The 18854-nt window shown below is 44.6% G+C and overlaps 1 protein-coding gene and 1 long non-coding RNA gene across 2 annotated transcripts in view; both read left to right on the forward strand.

Moving 5' to 3' along the window:
• LOC310825661 overlaps nt 1-18854 on the forward strand; it is a 190752-nt gene that overhangs the window by 139094 nt on the left and 32804 nt on the right. The gene's annotated exons all lie outside the window — the stretch shown is intronic.
• CAV2 (caveolin 2) lies at nt 9402-17923 on the forward strand. The gene is made up of 3 exons (XM_083699544.1): nt 9402-9833; nt 10391-10578; nt 15582-17923. Exons 1-3 carry the CDS (start codon nt 9684-9686, stop codon nt 15730-15732), a joined length of 489 nt encoding a protein of 162 aa, XP_083555670.1. The 5' UTR covers nt 9402-9683; the 3' UTR covers nt 15733-17923.

Below are 18854 nucleotides of genomic sequence, written 5' to 3' on the forward strand. Positions count from 1 at the left end.
GCAGTACCTATTTACCGTATCTACTTGCACTTTGACATGCTTTCTAACTGCTAGGTGGGCAGGAGCTGGGACCGAACATCGGGAGCTCACCCCATTGTGGGGATTCGAACCGCTGACCTTCCAATCAACAAGCCCTAGGCTCTGTGGTTTAGACCACAGCACCACCCGCGTCCCACGCCCTGTGAGATAGGTCAGCATTATTATTTGCTTATTGCTGCCTGGAGGCTGAGCCAGTGACATTCCAAAATCAATATAATAGCATGTTTACAGCTGAGGCAAAAATTGAACTGGGGAACATGGTACTGTTGTAAGTTGTCATCTGAACAAGTAAAAAAAAAATGAAGCATAAATGGAGTTTTGCCGGTAGAGAATATGTCTATTTTGAAACACTGACATCAGCCAACTTTGCTAGGTTTAGGGCTAATTTACATTACTATTGTTGTTATTAAAAACTATAAATTGCTTGCTCAAGAAATTCTCCAAGAGATGTACAGAAGTAGGTGTGTTGGCTGCATTCTCCATCCATATTCCCTGCAACTGACTGCCAGCCTCTGGGATGAGTTTGCTGCATGTTTTGAGATCTGCATCTCCTTCCTCTTTGCCCTGCAGGGAACAGTTGCGTAAAACAGCAGCAAATGTTCTTGCTACTATGAAGTGCGGATCAACCCTTAGGTAGTTTTTGCACCTGAAGCAAAAAGTCAAAATGATACATCCATTGCAAATGGCAAGCTGAGTCAGAGGCAAGAGACTGGAAAATGTCTGGAATCTGTATAGCTTACAACCCTCTCTCTTATATGCAAAATCCACACGCCAAGCATGACCACCCTGAATGTTGGGAATGTTTAGAGGCAACTATAGAGTTTGAAATCACTTATCTCAGGAGCGCTGTTTTGTTTTGTGATACCTGTCTCATCTCGTCTTACCACACCCAATTAATTGCCTGTGGAGGTAAATAAATGCTTTCCACCTTCTTTCACCATTGTGTTGGTCAATTCTATGCAGTTTTTAAAATATTTATATTAAACGGCACCTTGTCTTTCCCACTCTACTACCATACCGGGCAATACAGAATAAGAAAAAGAAATGCAATTAATAGTCACAGCGTTTGCCAAAGATTTTGGTTTTCACATTGCTTTACTGGTTCTCTTTCAGACTCCAGCAGGGAGCTTGAGGGGGTTAAAGTACACAGTAATTTCATTAATCAATCAAGTAACCAGTGGACACATACACACCACCACACAGTTAGCACACACAAACACACACCCCACTATGTGCGTGTTCAGCACATGCCAGAAGTGGCTCTACATGCATTCTGAAATATGCATATATAGCTCCTGTACAAGAGAGCGGGACCTTGGCTAGTCAGGTATGGAAGAGCACTACACAGGTATAACAGTATAAATTCAGATCCCCTTCTGACACACACTAAATGCACAGGCAGCAGGGGGCCAGGGCTAACTCAAGCGTCCTCACAACCTCCCCCAAGGAACCCCCTTCTTCCTTTGACATCATGAGATCTTGGCTATGTACATACCATATCTTTAAAGCTTGATCGAAACACATTCCTTCCCTCCAAGAATTCTGGGCACTGTAGTTTGCCCCTCACAGAGTTAAAATTCCCAGCAACCCCTAACAAACTACAGTGCCCAGAATTATTTGAGGGAATGAATGTGCTTCAAACATGCTTTGAAGGTACAGTATAGTGTGTTTACTCACTCTATTTCTGTCCACATTTCTGTAAGGATCACAGCTACTGGGTGATGTTTCTAGGCTAGGAGTTAGGCCACAAACTTGAATATGCTTATAGCAGAATATGCTTACTTATACAAACAATTTTTTGTTGACCTTGTGGTTGAGCAAGCTCAAAGTATGGCTTTCCCATAGTTTATGGATATATGTATATATATGCAGGTTTTGGTGTCCTCGGGTGTCTTCCCGTGTAAAAGTTGGGGTGTCTAGGCGACGTTTCGACGAGGTCTCACTCGTCATCTTCAGGCTGGTGCTTTCGGCTTCTTGTTACTGGAACAGAGCGGGATCTCAATGTTTGAGTTCCTATAAATACTGTAGAGGGGGTGTGGTGTCTAGCCTCCAATGTTCTGGGCAGAGAGGAAGTTCCCAGGCTAGTGTGCCTTTTCTTCTTTTGTTCCTTAATTACTTGAGAGATACCTTGAGTGATTTCTTGAGTGATATCCTGAGTACCACTTAGGTGGGTCATTAGGTGTGGATTAGTTGCTAAAGTCTTTGTGTCTTGACCTCTTGAACTTTGTGAAGAGTTTTCCTGAGAAGATGGCTGTATTGCACTTAGTTGTGCTTTGGCTTGGCTTCGTGTATAGGGGCGAGCTGTGGTTTTGTGGCTTGTGTCAGCCAGATCTGTGTAGGGATTGCAGGGGGGTGCAGCATCCGGAGGTGCCACCATGGATTGGCTACTGGATGGTGTCAGTAATTCATCTGTGGAGAGGGTCTGGGTTTGGGTCTGGTGTGGTTGATTGGTGTTGGCGTTCTGTGTGCCTCTGGATCTGGTGTCAGTTTTTGTGGAGAGGGCTAATTTCCAGATGTCTGGCAAGCGGGATGTGTCGTCACGCTTGTTCATGTTGTGAGGGTGTTTCTCTATCTCGATGGCTTCCATGATTATTCTCTTGTGGTGATGTTCCGTGTTAAAGAGCAATTTGGAATCTGCAAAATTAATTTCGTGTCCTGTTTCTTTCATGTGTTGGAAAAGAGAGGAAGTTTTTTCTTCTTTTTTGACGGCATTCTTGTGTTCTGCGATACGTGCATTTATTCGTCTGTTTGTTTGTCCAATGTACGTGGCTGGGCAGACTTTGCAGGGTATTTCATAGATCCCTTGGTTTTCCAACTGGATTTTATCCTTGGGGTTCCTTGCTCTTTAACACGGAACATCACCACAAGAGAATAATCATGGAAGCCATCAAGATAGAGAAACACCCTCACAACATGAACAAGCGTGACGACACATCCCGCTTGCCAGACATCTGGAAATTAGCCCTCTCCACAAAAACTGACACCAGATCCAGAGGCACACAGAACGCCAACACCAATCAACCACACCAGACCCAAACCCAGACCCTCTCCACAGATGAATTACTGACACCATCCAGTAGCCAATCCATGGTGGCACCTCCGGATGCTGCACCCCCCTGCAATCCCTACACAGATCTGGCTGACACAAGCCACAAAACCACAGCTCGCCCCTATACACGAAGCCAAGCCAAAGCACAACTAAGTGCAATACAGCCATCTTCTCAGGAAAACTCTTCACAAAGTTCAAGAGGTCAAGACACAAAGACTTTAGCAACTAATCCACACCTAATGACCCACCTAAGTGGTACTCAGGATATCACTCAAGAAATCACTCAAGGTATCTCTCAAGTAATTAAGGAACAAAAGAAGAAAAGGCACACTAGCCTGGGAACTTCCTCTCTGCCCAGAACATTGGAGGCTAGACACCACACCCCCTCTACAGTATTTATAGGAACTCAAACATTGAGATCCCGCTCTGTTCCAGTAACAAGAAGCCGAAAGCACCAGCCTGAAGATGACGAGTGAGACCTCGTCGAAACGTCGCCTAGACACCCCAACTTTTACACGGGAAGACACCCGAGGACACCAAAACCTGCATTCCTGTACCCGTGAAAATCTACGAAAGCATGTATATATATATATATCCATAGGGATGATCAATTTTGTTGTGAGGATTATCTAACTAAGAGATTGAGGTTTTCTGTGCTGAATCTCTACTGAAATGGACTGGAGTAAATCCCATAATCTAGGTCCAGAATTGCAAAACATCTCCTTGCCTTTATCTGCTGATTGTAAAAGCTGCAGCTTTCTGCAGCCTTGTTTCACTCACCTTCTTCAACATCTGGAAAGGAGTTGTGAGACAAAAGGATGTGGTGGGGCCAAGTTTTAATTATTGATTAACATTAAGTAACCAGTTCCTTGGGTTTAGGTTTCTGGTGAATTTTACATAAGGTGTTAGTTGATGTAAAAATGTACATTCTACATAAACCAGGGGTAACCAATATGCGAAGATGTTGTTGAGTCCCATCAGTCCCAACCAACATGGCCAGTCATAGAATTGTACAGTTGGAAGGGACTCCAAGAATCAAGTGGTCCAGCTCCCTGCAATTCAGGAATCTCAACTAAAGCATCCACGACAGATGGCTATCCAAGCTCTGCTTTAAAACCTCCGGTGAAGGAAAGCCCACAACCTCCCTAGGGAGCCCATTCTTACTGCCAGAAAGTTCACCCCGATGTTTAGTTATAATTTGCTTTCTTGTAACTTGAATCCATTGGTTTTAGTCCTACCTTCTGGAGCAAGAGAACACAAGCTTATAGTCCAGCAACATCTGAATGGCACCATGTTGGCTACACCTGACCTAAAGTACAAATATTGTACCTTCCTTCAGAAAAAAGTTAGCAAGTATTTTTAAAGTTTGGAGAAATGCAAACCTAGCAGATGGCTGTGGAACTGGCTTATAACCAGCATACTCTTGGAGAGGAGCCTTCCTAATAAAAACAAATGTAATCCTAAACCTTTCAACCAGCTGAGCAGTATGTAGAATCCTTTTTATGTTCAGGGAAGATAGCTGCTTTTTGTATATAAAATACAACAACAGCCTGTGGCTTGCAGATTAAACAGGAACATCCTCTACTTACGGATCAAAGGATAAACGAACTTGACCATTTTTCAATGTGGTTGTGCATTGTTTGGCACCTGACTGGCTCTGACTTGCCCATTTTTCACCAGTTAGGAATTCAGAAATACGACATACAGGTCAAGTGAGGGGAATTGGAGGTTGTGAATTCCTGTGTTTTTGTCCCTTAACTCGCCCCACTGGTAAATTAAAGAAGTCGAGATCAAGTGCCAACATAACACTACTGGTTTTAATTGGTCTTCACTCCAGCAAGCAAGCAAGCAGCATGAAGCAGCCCCACCCCCTCAAATTTCCAAAGCAAATTGCATTGGAATGTAAATTCAGAATTTTGCCTTTAGGTGTGGTTATTCCTCATGCTCCAGAAAAGATCATAGGTGAGATCAGAAGTTGTTATAATTATGAAAATAACAACAAATCTGCTACTGATGTTTGCAGTATGTTTCTGCATGAGCTCATACAGAGAAACAAACTCCTTTTTAGTGACTGAACAGGTATTTTACATTGAGAGATTTGCACTCCACACATCAGTATGTCATATTTTATAGGGTTGAGGACTACAACTACTATTACCGCTAAATCGAGGGCTAGACACTTTACAGGTCAGAAACATTTATTTCTGCTTAATAAACGCACTTTTAAGTCCATAGCACTCTTTACAGTAGTTCACACTGAGAGAGGAATTTAGTTGAGGACATAAACTTTGTACCTGTTGGAGAAGAATTAAAAGGAAAATAATCAGACTTGCTTGTTTAGGGGCTGTTTGAATTTGACTGAACATGGAGTCTGGTAGATTTCCTCTGAACCAGGAGCCAGGCCAGGGCTAAAATAGCATGCATGTCTGTAGTAACTTTACAGTTTAGGTCCACAGACAACTCAGGTAGCTGTCAAGGAATCCTATACATGTCTACTCAGAAGTCCCATTGAGCTCAACAAGGTGTACTCCCAGAAAAGTGAGTACAATATTACAACCTGAACGGAATCAAGTAAGACAAAACTCCCAAATGCATAACTGGGTGATACCTAGAACCAAAATGTTAGTTGGGAAACTCTGGTTGACATCCTAGGTGCCAGGATGCCCATACTTTAGTGTGTGTAGCCACAGAGACTAACAGTGGCAAGGCTAGACCACACAGCCCCACAACCCCCACCATCAGTAACAGGGTGCAAATTATTTTTTAAAAGGGTACATAACCATACCCCTGCAGTGCTCGTTCATTTAAATATAATAGAAGTTCAGTCCTCTACATTCTTCTGTCTTCCTCAGAGAATGTCCCCTACAATGCTTCTGTCCTCTACAATGTTTCTGTCTGCCTCAGAGAATGTACAGTAAAAGAAAGCCTAGAAAATGTTTCTGTCCTTTGTTTTTATACTTGTAGGCTGCTTCGAAACCTAATTTAGCATTGGACGGTATATAAATTAATAAATAATAATAAAGGGTGGGGGTGACAATATTGAACATGGTTCTCTGGGTATGTAGAGGGACAAGGTTATGAAATCCTATTCATAAATGTGCGCAGACAGCATGAAAACTAAGTCAGACTCTCTTAAGCAACTCTTAGAGAAGCACTAGCAGATTTTAGTTATTTTTTATGAACACAGAGCCAGATAAGTGAAAAACAGGGTCCTATCTCAGAAGGCTAACAGTTCTCAGAAGGAAGATAAGGAAGAGATAGGTGCGAAGCCAGAATCGATACAAAAGTCATGTTGATGAAGCAGTGGAGGGTAGTCTGAGGTGAGATTAAGGGAAAACATTGCTGCTGAAGATAGAAGCTTTAAGGGAAGTCTTGAAAGGGAAGTCCTAGCAACAGAAACCGAATTGGGGCCTAATCCCCATGCATCTTCACGAGGCTGCTTTTATTTCCATCTGCGTCACTTTCTTAACTTCCATCTGTTTCAGGCACGTCAAGAAAAAAATTAAGCAGCTGCACAAACTGAGGCCATCAAGACAGAAGAGTAATGCACTTCTAAAGACATTTACTTCTTAAAAGCAAATTCATACAAAGATTTGTTGCCGCTCACTTTCAAGTAGGTGCCAGTGGCGTAGGAAGGGGGGTGCGGTGGGTGTGGGTCGGCCCAGGTGTCATCGCTGAGGGGGGTGACAAAATGGCAAAAATATGTGTTTTTAAAATAAATAAATAAAAATTGGGCTCACAACACTTTAAAAAAAAAACTCCTACACCCAGCGCACCCCCGTTCCTACGCCACTGGTAGCTAGGTGAGGCAGGGGGCACTGGGTGCCTGCTGTGTGCCTGAGCCATGTGTTCCTCCTGAGGGGGAGGCAGTGGGCAGACAGCCTGCAAGCACCACACTGCTTTTCCAAGCAGCGCTGGGCTTGCGTCTGCCCACCACCTCAGCCACCCTACAGCTGAAGGGGAGGCTGCAGAGAGGCTCCACACAGCGCGCCCTGCCTTGGCTCACCCCGCCCCCATGGGTGGCTCACTCTGCCCCCAGCTGCAGGACACGCACATCGCACCGGGCACCCGAGCAGCTAGTTATGCCACTGGTAGGTGCAGGGCTTCATATGAGTCTGCCAAATGTAAGCTGCTGGACCTGTTTTCAGTGCCGCAGCTCAGCCTCAAACCTAAGAAATAATAAGAGTGCCTCTGAGCACATTCAGAGTGTTTTCCTTACAGCATTTACTAATACAGTCATACCTCGGGTTACAGACGCTTCAGGTTGTGTGTTTCCAGGATGCGCACAGCGCCCAACCTAGAAGTACTGGAACGGGTTACTTCCGGGTTTCGGCACTCACACATGCGCAGAAGCACTAAATCGCGCTTTGCACGTGCCGAATCATTGAATCGCGACCTGTGCGTACGCAGACGCAGCACTGCGGGTTGCGAACGCTGCAGGTTGCGAACATGCCTCCCACACGGATCACGTTCGCAACCCAAGCATCCACTGTATATATGTGATAAGAAGCATTTACGCTCCTCTGACTCCCTTTTTCAATTTCTTTTCTCATTTCCCAATGAAGAACAACATGTCATGCATCTGATGCTGTGGGCTTTAGTCCATGGAAGTTATTGATTTTGTTTAAATGATTTTGGTGCTGCCTTTCAGGATCATAAGATCTTGCCACAGAGAAGCATAGATTTAAAAATTCTGTAAAACCACTACAGCCGACCCCTTGTTCCCAACACATGAGTTTTGGGTGTTGTTGTTGTACTTACCAGGTGTAGTGGTACAGCTGCTGTTTAATCCAATATTTTTAAGAGTGAATCTGTAGCTGATTATCTGCATCTTTGGTCACACATTGCCACAATTAGAGAGTGGGTGTAAGGTTTTCTTTTCCATAGTCATGGTGGGTTGTGTCCAAATTGAGAAAAGTACCATGGCTGTAGACATGTAGCCACCTGTTCCTTCAGCCAGTAAATGTTTGAGTTATGACCATGCACAAGGGAATACCCTTTTTGCAGATTATTAGTAGTAGTAGTAGTAGCCTAGCATTCCAGAATTCTAATCTTGCGGAGCTATAGACTAGAAAAGGAACTACACATTGGCCTGGGATATGGCAGACCTGGCTATTGTTATGAAACTTTGCTTGCAGCTAACGATTACTGCCACGGGCAGGACTTTGACTTGGTACTTTGACTTGGGAGTGGGTGGTGCTGTGGTCTAAGCCACTGAGCCTCTTGGGTTTGCAGATCGGAAGTTTGGCAGTTTGAATCTGTGTGATGGTGTGATCTCCCATTGCTCTGAGCCAACCTAGCAGTTCGAAAGTACGCCTGTGCAAATAGATAAACAGGTACCGCTGAAGTGGGAAGGTAAATGGTGTTTCCGTGCGCTCTGGCTTCCGTCATGGTGTTCCATTGAGCCAGAAGCGGTTTAGTCCTGCTGGCCACATGGCCTGGAAAGCTGTCTGTGGACAAACGCCGGCTCCTTCGGCTTGAAAGTGAGATGAGCGCCACAACCCCTTTGACTGGACTTAACTGTCCAGGAGTCCTTTACCTTTACCTTTTACCTGACTTGGTACCATCATCTCAACCTGTCTCCTCCAGAGCTGGACTTACACACTAACAGAGGGAGGTGCTGAGATGTCCAGGAAAAGCAACAGAGTTGGCACTCTGCTCCCTCTGTTTCCCTGCCTTATGTCTTCCACCAGAGTGACCCAAGCTGTTTCTGACCCATGGCCAGGTGAAGGGCTTTTTTCAGCCGGAACTTAGTTCCGGCACCTCTCAGGTGGGCTCCATTGCCATTATCAGAGAACAAAGGAGGTGTTCATGGTGAGTTCCGGCACCTCTTTTTCTAGAAAAATGGCGCTGGGCTGGCCCAGGTGAAATGCCAGTCTGCAATGCACCCGACTGACCAGTACCTTTGAAAAATGCTGGACGTTGCCGTCACTGCCCCCACTACTTCCAGTGGTGACATGGGGTGTGTGACACACACCCCCCCCAAAAAAAACACATTTTCTCTGAGGTAAGCCCCATTGATTCTGATGGAATTAACGTCAAAAGAAGCATTGCTTAATATTTCAGCCTGGTTTAAAATTCCCCGTGTTTGTCTAACTTGTCTGCGAAAAATAAATGTGGGGTAACCACAGGGGTCCAGCGATGAAAAGAGGGGCTCTGCTTTTGGCGGGAAGCGAAAGAGTGCGCGCAGTCGCCCCTTTAGCGCTGGCCAAGTCTCCCTTTGCAAACGAGGCCCCGAGAAAGGTCGCTCGAGGTGGCCTCCTGGCTTCTCCCAAATGTTGCCTCAGAGGAGAGTGTCGGGTCTGAGCATGCGCGGGAGCCAGGCGGGCACCATCGGCCGCTTTCCAGTGTCTGCCGCTAAGCGCTGCTTTTTTTTTCCACTCCAGCCTCGCTGGTGGCTTACAGGAGCGGCGGCGCAGCTTGCCGTGGGTTTCTCCGGGGCGTGGTCTCGGGCTTTGCCCACTCCACCCAGCGACGCGATCCACGAGCACCCAAGGGTGGGGGAAAGAGGGGGACGTGGAGAGGTGGGGAGGAGGGGGGAGCTCCCCAGCCGCAGCCCAGGAAGACCTTCGGGACCCAGGCTGCCCCAGCGACGATGGGGCTGGAGAAAGAGAAAGCGGACACCAAGATCTTCATGGATGAATACGGCTTCAACCGAAGCAGCAGCCCCGCTCTGTCGGACGCGGAGAAGAGCCTGGAGAAAACCCCGGACAGGGACCCGCGCGGGATTAACACGCATCTGAAGGTGAGCGAGGCCGCCTGACTCGGGTTTGCGTTCCGCATCCACACGTTACCGTGTCCCTCCTCCACCTGTTCCTGCCGCTGCTTTGCATTGCAGCGATCGGGGCTCCCTCCCTGGGCCACTGACTGTTGATTCCATTTAAGGCGATTTCAACCCAGCCAAAGAGTTACAAGTCACCGTATTTTTTATTTTCTCTTTCCGTAGGTTGGAGGGGTAGCATGTCTTGTGGTGGTCCTATTATTTTCATTATCATTATCATTATCATCATTATCATTATTCGTTGGTACTTGTGCCGATCGACTTAAAACGGATCGGAATTGCATTTCCACGTTCTCTGCATTAAAAAAAAACAACAGAACTCTAGATCCATTTCAGGACATTTGAGTCGAAATCGTGTGCCTGTTTGATTCAGCAGGATTCTTTCAGAACTGTAACAAAAGCAGCAGTTTAGCTTTGTGTTGGTTGCCCACTCGTCTCCCCCTCCCTTTGCATAACTGTCCTGGTTGCGTTTCAAAACAGAAGCTTATGTCGCTGCGTGCTTGTTGTGTCTCTCGTTCCAGCTGGGATTTGCGGATGTGATTGCGGAGCCGGCGTCCACGCACTCCTTCGACAAAGTCTGGATCTGCAGCCACGCACTCTTCGAGCTCAGCAAATACCTGATCTATAAGATCCTGACGCTCTTCCTTGCGGTCCCCTTGGCCTTTGTGGCAGGGATCCTCTTTGCTGTGCTCAGCTGTCTGCACATCTGGTAAGAACCCAGCTTCTTCTGTCTGCTGGCATTTTTAACATTATCCCCTGTATGCCATATAGAAATAACACGGTGGATTTTGGGAATTATGAGGAACCATCTTTCATGCTTCTCCTAGGAGTCCTACCCCTCGCCACCTCTTCAGCTGGTAATTTTAGGGCCACTATTAATTATTTTATGTTAGTTTTGGGTAGCATTCTGTCCACTTCTGAATCCAATGGGAACTTACTTAAATGTGTGCAAAAGATTGCATTTTTAAAGTCCTCCTTTCCTTTGCACCACAATTGGAGTTGACCTTGCTCAGAAGTAAGACCAGGCCCATCCATTCGCATTGTTTTATTTCTGCACCCGACGGCAGAAATGTGCAGACTTGACCCACTAAAAAGCATTGCTTTTGATGTGACAGCGGGTGACAGGTTCTATCTTTGATGGCCATTTGCACATACAGATTGTTTCAGCTGCAGCCATCAGGTGGTGAGCAGGCACATGTGTCCTTGCACATAATGGGATGTCAGCAGAATCCTGCATCCTACCACACATGCCTAATCCTTGCATCACAGTACCTCTCTTAAGAAGGTCACTGAACTTCCCATTTTACAGATGGGCTTCTGAGGCAAAGAGATAAGTTGCCTGGAGCCGTCAGGTAAGGTTGATTCTGATGCAGGCCTGACAGGCTGGGATGCTACAGTGCTTGTTATTCATGTGAGCCCCAATCCTGTGCATAGATATGTATATGTGAGGCAGTAATATGCACATTAAGAGCACCAGCCTCTCCATTCTGGCTTGGAGTGGCTAGGAGCCTGCCCACCTGTCCCCACGCTTCCTGGGCTGCTCTTCCACTGTTCTGGGTGGCAGGAAGGGTTGAACGCTGATACATCTCCTTGCCGTGGGCATAAGGGAGCTTAGGTGTGTGTCTGTGCCAGTCTCATCAATAACTGAAGTGCCATAAAAAAAACCCAGGAGGTGAAACAGGAAGTACTTCATATGAAGAGGCATTATGAGAGTTCCAGGACACATTCCAGCCAGGCAAAAATGCTCAATTCTGAGTGCCAGGTGAAGAGACCCATGGCTGTGTCAGATTCCTGCATCTGAGGTTCCCCACCACCTCTGTGCTAGGTATTTGTCATTCCAGATTTTTGAGCTGCTGTCTCAAGATTTGTGCTGTGCTACCTGTCTTGATCCCATGAGTCCATTTTAGCTTGCAGCATCCATTGCAGGGTGATAGCTGAACTAACTCAGCATGTCTGGTACCTGCAAAAGCACCACAATAGCTACAGAAAACTGAGAGCATCCTGTGTGTTTCTGGCTGAGCTGTGGCCTGTCCCATGCTGACCTAGTTCCTTGCTTGAATATTTGCTTGTTGAAATGTATCATTTCTTTGATTTGATTTTATGGACCTTGTGGACACATTAAATGGGATTACACTGAATCAAAGTGCTCGGCCCATTGAGCCCTTTGTCATCTACTCTGGCTGGCAACCGCTGTCCAGGGTCTCTTTCCCATCATGTGTGCTTTCCCATCATGTGTGCTCTACCACTGAAGTACGGTCCCCACTCCACATAATTGGGACTGCATTTTCTAGTTGTAACCCTCTTTGAAATCGATCCCTGTTTTTGTGTCTCCCCACACTGAGAAAGGAATCAAGAGTGCGACATTACAACTGGGGAGGTTCATAAATTCGTATTGATGCCCTTGTTCACAGTAATCAGCATTTGACAGAAAGAATTTGGAGGCACATATCGTCCGTATTTTGTAAGGGAGAGGCTTTGGGTCAGGGTTAACAACTATCAGAAATGAAAGCATTGAGCAAAATCGTATGAAAGGGCATCTGTTGCTTGTGCCAAATATTTGCTAAATGAAAACCTATACCCTTGAGAGAAACACCATGCCATTGCTGAGGCTCCATCACTTTAGTGCTACCGAAGAGACAATTGAAACAAAATATTTTAAAAGCGCATATTTGAAATCTTATTCAGTTTCATTTCAAAAGGTCACCTCCCTCCCACCCAGCCATAATTGGGTACCCAACTATATTGACTATGTTGGAGAAGTTTGGTAATCACTTGGATGAATGTGTCAACACAGCCTTGGTCAAATGACAGTGTTTAACCCAACTTGCATGCTTAAAACTCGCCCTGCCCATTTTATTCTAACAACAACCCAGTGAGGTAGATTAGGCTGAGAGGCAGTGACTGGCTCAGGGTCGCCCAGGGAACTTGGTGGCTGAGAAGAGGGGACTTGAAACCCTTGGCTTGTCCACACCAGAGTTTACTGTGTGATTGCCGCTATTTGTCTTCCCATTTAATTTGCGTCTTCCACATGACATTACCCTCAAAACACCACCAATCATTGCACCCCCCCTGTGAATTTGGGTTTATCCAATAGGGGGAATCATCCAATAAATGGGAGGAAATTGGGCTGCACTCGGGGTCACAGGCAATCTGTTTCGGTGTTTTGGGGTGAGTGGCTTTCTGCTTCCCTTTTGATCCCCGAAAACAGTGCAAGGGCTGACATGTGGGGGAGAGGCTGGAGCCATGCAGTTGCTCTTTCCACCAACCACTCCACATTGGATGATGCTCTGAAGGAGGAGTGCAGGCCATACTTGTACTTCTCTGCAGGATCAGGACCCCTGAAGACACAAGGCTCAACCTTTGCCTAATATGTGGAGCTAGAGGTGTGTGTGGATTGGTGCAGGGTGAGGCCAGGAGGCAATCCCCGCCCCCCGTCCCCACAGAATGCTAATATTGGCTGAGAGCAATTTATTAAAAACTGTTTGCTTTAATGTAGTGATTGGTAATAGGCCCAAATTGCTTGCCAGGATCAAATTTGGCTTTTATTACAAAGTCCAAAAATTAAACAAGCATTATTTCATTTTATTGTTAAACACCTTAAAATACATTGAAAAACCTTGCAGGTGGCTTGTGTATGAATCAATCATCCTGATTTGTTTGCAGGGAGATTAGAGCATGGTGACTATTTACTGATAATTTGTGCTGATTTGCTTGAGGGGAGGTTACCCCACACTTTCCAGGGTGTGTTCCCATCACTTTCCTTATTGCAAAAAGTCTTCTGGGGAAGCAGATGTGCTGCACAAGGCCTGCCAATCAACTACCATTGTGCAACCCAAATTTGCTGGTATGCGATTGACTCCTGCTCCCAAATAACAACAGGCTTGAAGCGCCCTGGGAGAATCCTTGCCTGGTGCCAAAATGAGGTTGGTGCCAGCAAGGTCTCCCTAAGGAGGAAATTCCACAGGTGGAGGGGCCATTACCGAGAAGGCTCTGTCTGTGGTTGCCACCAGATGGTGGGAACACCTGGACAAAAGCTTCTGAAGATGACTTGGATACACATGCAAATTGGAATACATTTGATTGGGGTTCTTTGGTGCATTTGATATACAATTCAAACATCTGAAAAGCTAAAAGAGAAAAGACTTAGATCAGTTTATTATTTTTTTCGTAACAATGTCACTTAATGTCTTCCTGGTTTTCACCCTACAACGCCCCTGAAGAATGTACGATCATTTCAGCTGTGCTTGTAAAAAATAAAATAAAAAATTCTAAAGGTGGAGTCAGGTGGGTGGAAATGTTGGGCCATTGTTCTTTTTTCCTGTGGAATCCCTTTGGTTTGGGAGCATGTAATTCTTGCTTGTTTTGAGGGCAGGGTAGTGAATTCCTCTCGAACACTCCCAGTGCCCTTTGGGAAAGAGCCAATGCAACTCCACTGTGGGGGAGATTGCTAGATACCCTGGCCTTGGCCAGTTCCACAAGAGGCAGTTAATTCCAGCCACAATATTTTGTTTCTTCGGCCTGAAAAAGCGAGACCCTGTTATTAACCTGCCTCAGAACGATGTACGTTGGGAGGAACAACATTCTCCTGTGTGGAGAAGCATTTTGGAAACCCTCCTTTAGGAAGCATTGCTGAGTGCCAAGAGAGAGGAGTTGTTGCAGTGTTAGCATGCCAAAAATTTGCACAAGAGCTTGACCTCACATTCCTTCAGCACCCAGAACTCTCTGTGACTAGAGAAGCAGTTGAGTTGCAGATCCACGTTGGAGGGCAGGGTGTTTTGCACCTCTCTCCATCCACAGACAAGCCTTGTTACATTGGGAACAGAATTAGGTTTTGTTTTGGGGGCAGGATACAGTAGCATGCTTAAAAAAAAGTGCTACTGTTACTGTTTTAGCATTCCTTGAACCTTTCCCCTCTGGCAGGTTTAGTTACATTGGTGGCCATAGTTACACTATCTGTTAGGTATGAAAGAACAATCTGAATCTGTGCCAGTACCAACCACCAGTTGAGTGAGCTGTTTGCAGGCTTGTTAAAAGGAAGGTTGCCTATCCACATTCCTCTGTTGCTTTGAATGGATCTTTCTCCTTTCCTTTTGGCCGTAGACTTAAATTAAGGAAGAAATGTCAAGAAGCACATTACAGTGATACCTCGGGTTACATATGTTTCAGGTTACAGACTCCGCTAACCCAGAAATAGTGCTTCAGGTTAAGAACTTTGCTTCAGGATGAGAACAGAAATTGGGCTCCGGCGGCGCGGCAGCAGCAGGAGGCCTAATTAGCTAAAGTGGTGCTTCAGGTTAAGAACAGTTTCAGGTTAAGTACGGACCTCCGGAACGAATTAAGTACTTAACCCGAGGTACCACTGTACATGTCCTGCATGAGTATTTGCCTATGTGTTGCCTATGCGTTACTTCCGAGTAAGCATCGGTAGCAAGGAACTGCAAAGCAGAAATTTGGGGGCTATGAAGATATTGTAGGCATTTGTCTTTTTGTGGATCTCTCTGTAAATCCAGCTTTGTGTTGGTGTGCTAGAATTCAGCCATGCCCAGGATTTGTCAAACCATACCCTGAGCAAACGTGTTGGATCAATTTTGTGCATAACAACAGTAATTCTAATTTGTTTATTTAACAAACCATGAGAATAGCAGAACTTAATGGCCGGTGCTTCAGAAAGTGTCATTCATTTAAACTTTCTCTTTTTCTTCTCTTTTCTAGGATTGTGGTTCCTTTTACAAAGTCCTGCCTTATGGCTTTGCCCTCTGTGCAAGCTGTATGGAAGAGCGTGACAGATGTTTTCATTGCACCGCTATATCACAGCGTAGGAAGGTGCTTTGCATCAGTCGACATACGCCTTGTCCAAGAGTGAACATCTGGGAACTAACGCTACTCTAGTCTTAAACAATGTTAAGCCTCCTTGCTGAATAATTCATTCCAAATTACTACTGTTTAAATGGCTGACTTTTTTTTTTTTTTTTACCTCTTCTTCCATCAGGGTTGCACTTTTCTGGAAACAAAACTTGCTTTGGGAATGGGGAAAAATTGTTAAGAAAAAATAATTCCATTTTCTAAATGAAAAATAACAGGCTGCGTTTGACATCACTTTATTTTAATGGTACTGTCATTGTCTGGTCCCCACAGATGTGTCATGGGACTTACATGACCACATCACATATGCCTGCCCAGACATGTATTACTACAATGAATCCTAACTACAAGAAGTCACTGTGCACGGTATCAACTAAAACGGTATCTATTGTATTACCAAATTTCTTTGACGGCTAATACCTGGCTTATTTTATGCATGTTATACTATACAGCTCACTCTCAGAATTATAAATGTATCCAGAATATTGTTGATTACTCCTGAAAAAAAATCTTCATCTGAATCCTAATTCAAGTTTTCTTTTTCAGCAACAGCTAGCACCCTATAAAACAAAGGTAAGGAACATCTGGCCCTCCAGCTGTTGCTGCAGTAATCTACAGCTCCCATCATCTCTGACCATTGGTCATTCTAGTTGGGACTGATGAAGTCCAGCACTGTCTGGAGGACCACGGGTTCTGCAAACATGTTCTAGAATCAATCAAGTCTACTTGGCATAAACCTACCAGCAATTCTTGTAGTCTCTCAGATCCAGTGGCTTCCAGTACACTAAGTGCACAGCTCAAGGCCAGATTGAGTCTGTCTGGGTCCCCTTGGTCATTAATGGGATCTAGGGACTTTGGCCATAGTTGGAGTCTCAAAAGCAGCAGGTAGGGAATCCATATTGATCAGGCAAAGGCCTCGGCTAATGTTTATAGCAACTCATAAGCATTGCCAAATGCAGGGATCAATGCTGCACTTCCCTCCTCCCTTCCATGCTTAAAGAAAACCATTGGATGTCTGAAGACCTATTCCTTAGGAGTTCATTAGTCTCAGACTAATCTCAGACTCAAAAAATGAGAACCCCTGACAACATGGTGCTCAACCATGTTCCAAGATGCCCATGGAGGAATGCAGGCAACTGCTCTTTTTTGACCCAGTGAATTGAGAAGCTCATACATTAGCTCTATATTTTGCATACGTGGGATATGGGGTTCTCAACTGGGGTAACAAATCACACCACCCCTAAAGGGCTTTGCTGAAGATTGCCCTCTTATTGCCTCGGGGCGGTAGGTTACATTTATGTGGCATTTTCTTGATCATAGTGTAACTCTTGGGATTTTATGAGGTTTTTCTGCAGATGTGGACACAGTTCAGGATCCACAGAATTGTGTGCACAGATTTATACAATACTGTTGCATAAGGGAATTAAGTACTTGCCTACTATGCAAACCCGTAAGAATCAAAAGGAAGGGAGAAAGGTTACCTCAAAATTAACTGTTTGAAACAAGGTGTTAACTTGGGTAGAAAATCTCGATGCTTTTATTTAATGAAACTCTTTTGCTGTACATATTGTGTTTTTATGTAAATGGTATTGTAATGAATTGCCTTGAAGCTTTATTTTTATGGTCTCCATATTCTTGCCAAGCTTTTATTTTAAAGAAGCAGGATGCTTCAGCCAATCACCTGCTCATCACTCTGTAAGTGCCATGCATACAAGTCCAGAAAGGTTTCTTGAAGGGAGGAGCTACTGAACTGCCTTTTCCACAAGAACCTGAAGCAGAATCCTGTTGTGCCTGAGACAGTAGTAGAGCATTCCACATGGATGTGGGTATTCTCTGCTTCTGAACTCCCCAGATTTCTTTCCAAAGAGGGCTGTGTGTGGTTGTAGATATATGGCCTATGTTCCCCACTTGTGCAGTTTCTGTGCATGGAGATACTAGCATGAAATAATTTTGGGTGCCTGAGAATCTCTAGAGGGAGGCCAATGACATTTTAAATGAGTGGGGTTTGTTGTCTAGATTTTGAACTGAAATGAAAATCACTGAAATTCTGATAATGCAATTCATAAATACACCAAATACTCTGTATGATTCCACTTTGAGACCTAAATGCTGTGTTCTAAGCTATGCCAAAGATTCTGAACAAAGACTCTGTATTTTCAAAGTATTTTTATTAAAATGGTATGTTGAACATTTGAGCTTTTCTGCCTTTGTTGTTTAGCAGCAACACTGTTTAATAATTCACATGATAAACATGTTCTCTTGCGGAAGAAAAGAGGTGCATTTAAAATTCTGTTCTCAAATCTTTGCTGTCCCCAAGCTTATTGACTCTCAGCCATGTTACTTGAAACCCTAATAACAAAGGTTATTTTCCATGCATTTAATGCATATATGCCCTGACACATGCAAATTGTACTTACCTGTATTTTTCGCTCTATAACACGCACCCGACCATAACACGCACATAGTTTTTAGAGGAGGAAAATCCGTAAGCATGCCACCCGTAGGCATTCCCTCCATAACACGCACAGACATTTCCCCTTACTTTCTAGGAGGAAAAAAGTGAGTGTTATGGTGCAAAAAATACGGTACTTTGAACTAAACTGATGTTGTATGAATAATATATATAAGCACAAAATAGTAGACTAAAATTTATTTGGTGTTCTAAAAGACAAAAGTGCTACTACTGGAAGACATGGGTTTTTCCCCCATTAAAAGTAAGCACTTTGAGTTCTTCTCCTTGGTCTAAACTAGGGCTGCACCACCATGTACATCTACCTGCCAGTAAGACTCATTTAACACAGTGGGATTTGGCTTGAAGTAAACATGCCTGGGATTGGGCTTCCCAATTGCAGTTCTACGCCTGTGTCCAGTTCCATATAATTTATTTATTAAATTGCTTTAAAAAATAGAAAAGTCTAAGCAGTTCATATAAAAACAATTTAACGGGGTTTGCACACACATTCCAAATTATCACATGTATTTTAGCAACCATAAATATTTCCAGAGCTACCATCTTACTGTTTTTCACACCCTTGTTCTCTAATTTCCAGGCAAAATTCAACCTTAAAACATGAAAACGTACAAAGAGCCTTGCTCGGTCAGCGCAGAGGCCCAACTGGTCCT

The sequence above is a fragment of the Podarcis gaigeae genome (genome assembly GCF_964106915.1).
Source record: "Podarcis gaigeae genome assembly, chromosome: 10".
NCBI lineage: Eukaryota > Metazoa > Chordata > Lepidosauria > Squamata > Lacertidae > Podarcis > Podarcis gaigeae.

Coding starts and splice junctions, on each gene's coding strand:
- CAV2 (XM_083699544.1), top strand. CDS start 9,684: ATGGGGCTGGAGAAAGAGAAAGCGGACACCAAGATCTTCATGGATGAA. Junction 9,834..10,390: donor GGATTAACACGCATCTGAAG/GTGAGCGAGGCC, acceptor CTCTCGTTCCAG/CTGGGATTTGCGGATGTGAT. Junction 10,579..15,581: donor CTCAGCTGTCTGCACATCTG/GTAAGAACCCAG, acceptor TCTCTTTTCTAG/GATTGTGGTTCCTTTTACAA.